The sequence below is a fragment of the Panthera pardus genome, unplaced genomic scaffold, assembly GCF_024362965.1.
Source record: "Panthera pardus isolate Hobbes unplaced genomic scaffold, ASM2436296v1 HiC_scaffold_11, whole genome shotgun sequence".
NCBI classification, from domain to species: domain Eukaryota; kingdom Metazoa; phylum Chordata; class Mammalia; order Carnivora; family Felidae; genus Panthera; species Panthera pardus.
In genome coordinates, this window is record NW_026526666.1 from 13,418,941 (window position 1) to 13,424,940 (window position 6,000).

The following is a 6,000-nucleotide window of genomic DNA, read 5'->3' on the forward strand; positions in this document are numbered from 1 at the left end:
CTTTAAAGGAGGGCAATATGTATCCAGCTTCTCACTGGTTTCAAGAAAGGTCACCTCTCTGCAAAGGTTCTCCGGTCTGTTAACTGGGTGCCAGGTATGTGGAAAGTCAAGATGTGGGTGGCAGCAAATGCTCACAAGGCACTCGGGATCCCAATTCCACCGTTCGGAGAGCTAGTGAGACTAAAATCTCCAAAGCCTGCTATTTAATCTTTCAGGACAAGAGAATTAGAAGGGTGTCCTCTGAGCTCAACCCCGCAGCACAATAGACTAAACTTGTTCTGCCTTAGTTGAGTGCAGTACAGAATGAGCAATCCTTCCTTACCACCCACCCCTCCAACCCACCCAAGCTCCCTTCCCAAGGGATGCCTAAGTGATCTATTCACATGACTACCATCAACCTGTATCCATGGCAGTGTCTGCTGTCACCAACCCCCAAACGTTAGTATCTTACATACGTCCAAGCAACCGGATGACCACAGAAGGTGAAAACCACAGTGTCCTTTCCAATCTCACACTGCCCTCGCTGCTTTCACCTGCATAAACGAGCTAGCCCCACGTATTTCTTCCTCTTGCCTCCGAGCTAGCACGCAGTTGTCGGATAAACCAGCCGCTGCTCCCAAAGATTTGCCCAAAGCGGCTCTGCCAGATTTATCCACTCACCTGAGGGGAGAGGTTCTGTTCAGCCCCAGCCCCTGGGGCTGGTCACAGGGGTCGTGAGTTGGCTCACCCCAATCCCGGACCCCACTCCCGTCTTCGAAGGGCCCTGCCTGCATCCCGGAAAAGTCAGCCTCAAATTTAAGGCCCGGCCCTGGCGGATTTCAGAAAGATCCCGGAGGACTAGGGCCGAGGGACAAAGGAAAGTGAGGTCAGGGGCGGCCTTTCCAGCTCGGGATAGGCCTGGGGCCACTCACTCGCCACCCTTCACACCGCCTCAGTCGTCCCGGACCTCCTCAAACCTGGCCCCTAAAGTCCCAAACTCGCTGGATCCCGGGCCCCGGGCAAGCTCGCGCCCCTTCCGCGAGGCCCCAGCCCAGGCCCCCACCGCCACCCAGAGCCCCCGCACCTTCTTGGGCGCCTTGGTGACGGTGGCCATGAAGGAGTACTTCTCAGCGTCCTCAATCTCCTTGGCCTGCTTCAGCTCCTCCCCGACCCCGGGCAGCGGCATCGCGTCAGGCATCGACATCCCCCGGCCGGCCCGGCCCGCGGCCGACCCGCCGCCCCCGCCTCTTTCCCTCACGGGCGCCCGCCCGCCCGCCCGCGCGGCGCCCTCCGACACGCGTTCGCCCACCCTCCCGCCCGGGCAGCGCGGAGCTGCGTTCGGTGCTAAAGTGCTGTGGCCAGCGCTTCGTCCGCTCGGCAGTCTATACCAGCCGGACAGCGACGGCAGCGACAGGAGCACCAGGAGCAGCAGCGCCGAGCTCCGACCGGCCCGCGCCGCCACCTCCGCCGCACGCAAACACGCACGCAAAGTAAGGGTAGAGGGTGGTGACGCCACGTCAAGTACTGGCAGCTCCGAGTTGGGGAGAGAAGAGGCGGGGAAAAACGGCGTCCTGTCATGACGTCACCACGCTGGACCCGGCCGCAGAAGCCACGCCTTCTTCTTCCTGCCTCGCCGAAGTTCCCAGAGGGAGTCAGACCCTTCCCACCGCCAGGTGGCGACATCAGCCCTGTAAGACGCGCGTGGTTTCCGCAAGAATGCCTCGGACCTGGGAGGGAGTCTCTGAGCTGTGGGGTTCCCCCCAAGGCCTCACTCAGGAAGGTGTAAGGGGGATGTTTGGAAGCAAAGCCCAGAGCCCCACACGACACGTCCTACAGTCAGTACTAGGAAATAGGCGGGGCCCGAGACAGCCCACCCACGGCCCCAGGCCCTTTGGACCAGCAGCCCCTTCCCCTTCTGCTCACCGACCCCCCCCCCCCCCCCCCCCCCCCCCGCACAGACTCAGAGAGCAGTGTGGTTTCCGCACAACCTTTTATGACCTCCTCCACCACAGTCTCCGCTGGGTCTTGCCTGTTTACAAGACCTTCAGGTCGCAGAGCTGATGTTATCTTGCCCCTGGGATAGGGGTAAGGGAGCCGAGAGAAGGAGGGGGGATTTGGGGGTGGGACAGATAAGTCCCTGGCTTGAATGGTTTTCCTGCTCATCCCTAGAAGCATTAGATTTTGCCAGTTCCCAGTGGCACCCAGGGCATTCGCATGCTGTTACTGGTCCCTACCATGTGCTCTGTGCTAAGGCCCTGGATGGAAAAGGTGTGCGCGATACATTTTATGTTTTGCAAGTCTTATTAGACCAGCTGGAGAGGCAAAGCCTGTTTGTAACCTAATGTCAGCTGAGGTAGCATGTCTTTTGAGAGTGAAATGACACTGGCTAAACGCCCGTCCGTGTCCTGTGGAAAGTCCAGTGCCCTCCCCAGGATTTCTGTGAATTAGTAGGGGGACTTAGATTTTCATGGTTACCTCTGGCTCTAGTTTTCTGCCTCATCTGAAGTGTTACTCACTATTCTGGTGTTGTGACTGTTTCTTCAGTTCCTGCCGTCAATTCAAATACGGAACACGGCCCCTTCTCCTTTCAACCCCCACCCCTATTCCAAAACAACTGCAAAAATAATGCTGTAACATGTAGCAGAACTTTTAATGAAGGTTTGTGGGCCACAGGGGAGAGATTACATCACCTAGCAAACAATTTAAAATCACATTTCTGAAATGTTCTGTAAAGTTATTTTGGCGATCTCGTCACCTGGGGTTTCTCACTGGCCACACCACCCCACAGAGCTGCCCTGGCCCACTGCTGCCTAATGTGGCTTCCTTGTTACTCCCTTCCATCCCCCCACCTCCCTCTCTCCTCCTTGATTGACTCTGGAAGGCCAGATTCCTCTCTACTGTGATGAGTAATTCAGGTCTCCCCCCCCCCCCCCCCAGTGCCCTTTTTTGAAATTTCCCCTGCCCCACCAAGCCCACCTTTTTCTATCCAGAAGCCCACCAGGTCTCTGACAGGTTCAACTCTTTTAAGAAAGAAGTTGTGGTTTGGAATGACATCTTTTCCACTGGTTTGTGTTCAGGAGTGGGAAGAGTGTAAAATACTTGCCTCTGGGGCCCCAGAAGTCTTAGTCAGAGAAGCCCATGTTCCAACCACCCCGCCCCATGGGGCCATCTGTTTGAATGAGGCCGTGGAAGTGCCTGAAAGGATGCATACTTCTGCATATCCTCATCTTAACTGTTCGGATTCTCTCTTCTGCCCACTTTTTCAATCCCCCAACTTCCTTCTCGGGGGTATTCCTGTATCAGAAGGGACAGAGAGTAGGGGACTGGGATACCAGATTTATCCACAGCGTGCCAGACTGGTATCTTTCTCCTTATCTCCCAGCTGGGGCCAGGAGCCATACCTGCCCACCCAGGAGTCTTTGGATATATGGCCTAAAGTAGCTTTCATCCTGTGGCTTTGTCCAAACTGTTGTCAGAGTCCAGGGATCAGAGCTGCCTGCTCAGAGAACAGAGGGAGAGCCAGTTGGAACAGAGGTGAAAACTCCACATCCCCAGAATAGGAAAACATGTGACTTAGGATAGCTTATTAAAAAAAAAAAAAACCAAAAAAACAAAAAAACATAGATATGTCTTTTGGACTTGATGTGTAAAAAAACCCTATTGTCTGAGAGCTTTGTCTCTCAGATCCCAAGTTCTGCCATGCATGTTAGCAACCAAACTGCCAACTTCCTGGAGACAGGAGTTTAGCCCTTCTTTGAGTCCTCCTGAATCAGGGTAACAGGTGTCAACATCTCGCTCACAGAATTGGCCGTTGCTGCTGCTGAGGATGCTGAAGACAGGAACAGGCCTAGAAGAAGCAGCTCCTTTGCCATTAGAACGAGGAAGGAGGCTGACTCCACTTACCTGAGTGCCTGGCCCAAGGGGGGTGTGGGGTGGTCCACCTACGGGAATTGGGTGCTTAGGCTAGAAGGCAGAATGGACAGTACTCCTTGCCCTGGAAAAGGCAGCAGGCCTATGTGGTTCATGTCAGGCCAGGGTCCAGGGCCTTCCTGGAAATTAGCCTGCTGCAGAGGACATGATTGGCTGCCACTGCCCCCACCATATGTGGGCTGGAACCCAGAGGACTCACCCAGCCAGAGAGTGTGATGACATAACATGGGTGAGAGCTGTTGTGTGCTGCCCCCCCCCCCCCAGATGGCCTCACATGGCCCAGCTAGGGAGGTTGCCTCTTATGGATGTCAAGAAATGACCTGTCCTGGGGGCACCTGGGTGGCTCTGTCAGTTATGCTTCGGACTTCGACTCAGGTCATGATCTTGCGGTCCATGAGTTTGAACCCTGCGTCGGGCTCTGTGCTGACAGCTCAGAGCCTGGAGCCTACTTTGGATGCTTTGGATGCCGTGTCTCCCTCTCTCTCTCTGCCCCTCTCCCTCTTGTTCTCTCTCTCTCTCTCTCTCTCTTTCAAAAATAAGTAAACATTAAATTTTTTTTTAATTTAAAAAAAAAAGAATTGACCTGTCCTCAGCCCACCCAGCCACCTAGCTGACTCAGCAGCTCTGAGCAAGGTCAGGTAGGTAGGTCAGGGCTCACTCCCCTGAACGGCACAACCCACACCCCACGAGCAGGCGCCAACATTTGAGAACAGCAGAGACCCAAGGATGGGTGCACCTGTTGTGTGTGGTGGAGGGAAGCTGCCAAAGAGCCTAAGGACCAGAAGGGACCCTGCCCTAGAAAGGAGTAGCCTGGGGATAGAGATGAATTGGGGGATGCCATCACCAGAAATGTGGTAGCATTGGGGTGTCACACATGGGCTGAGTCTTGTCAGTCAAATTCACTCTTCTGTCTACCCCAAAACTTCCTCTCCACATTCATTCATTTTTTTTTTTTAATTCATAAAATATACACTGAATGCGAAAGATGTGTCAGGAGACGCACTGGATATTGGGGCTACAGAGACAAAAGAAGTACTGATCTCTACCAGGGACAGATGGCGGGGGTGTGTGTGTGGGGGGTATGGGGGGTAGGGGTGGGGACAAGCAGGAATGGTGTTGTAGAGGCAGCTGCTACTTGAGCTGACTCTTGACATATAAGCAGCCGGACAAGGTAGGGAAGGGATAGCATGAGAAGAGGCAGGGCAATGAAATAACTTGGTATGTATTACGGGAACTGTAACTATTTCAGCACAGGTGGGGCACAGGGTGCAAAATGGGGCAGAGTGACAGCTGAAGTTGGAGCCAGATGGTGCAGAGCCTGGCAAGCTGTGGGTGGATGGCAGGGATGTCCACCAGGATGGGGACATGGGAGGAAAAGCAGGTCTGGGTGGAGGGGCTGCTGACATAAGGAGTCTGCTTCAGACATACCGGCTTTGATATGTCTGTGCAGCGCACTGTCCCCGAGTCCCAGGGGAGCCTAGGCTGGTGCCTTTCACACCTGCCTGTTCCCTGCCAGGCTGGCATCCCCACCAAAGCAAGGCCAGGCTCCCCCTGGAAGCCTCTCATCTTCTATAGGCCAGGCGGCACTTTAACCCTCCTAAATGAAAGGTGCAGAAAAATTGCAAGAGATTTCAGATGACAACAGAAGCAGGGAAGCAAGGCTCAGTGGCTCCACGTTCAACAGATCCGCTCCAACCTCTTTCTGTCCCAAGGCCTCCATGTTGCACAACTCTGGGAGGCGCCATTAATGTTGTAATTGACGTGAAGGGGGCCCCTGGAGCAGGACTCCAGGTTGCTTACGTGTCCTCCTGGCCCTGAGGGACTCCCGGAGACGAGGCTCCCAGGTGCACCTCTATATCTCTGAGCACTGTCTCCCACCCAGCTCCTTCACCCCACATGGCCAGTCTCCTCCCCCTGCCACCCTCTTTAACTCTAGCCTTTTGGGGAAGATGGATAGTCCCCTAGGGGCCTTCTGCTTCTCTGCCTCCTCCTCTGCTTATTATGATCCTATTTTTTTTAATTATTTTTTTTAAGTAGGCTCCATGCCTAACATGGGGCTCGAACCCATGACCCTGAGATTAAGTCGTATGC

General features: G+C 54.6%; 1 protein-coding gene across 2 annotated transcripts in view; it reads right to left on the reverse strand.

The window, feature by feature from the left end:
- Nucleotides 1-1,448, reverse strand: part of AHCYL1 (adenosylhomocysteinase like 1) — a 38,234-nt gene extending 36,786 nt beyond the window's left edge. The window contains exon 1 of one of the 2 annotated variants that reach the window (XM_019457775.2): nucleotides 1,064-1,448. In XM_019457775.2, coding sequence (XP_019313320.1) covers nucleotides 1,064-1,183 — 120 coding nt within the window. In that variant the 5' untranslated portion in view covers nucleotides 1,184-1,448. The remainder of the gene's footprint in view (nucleotides 1-1,063) is intronic. The other variant, XM_019457776.2, reaches the window with a different exon arrangement.
- Nucleotides 1,449-6,000: the final 4,552 nt, after the last annotated feature.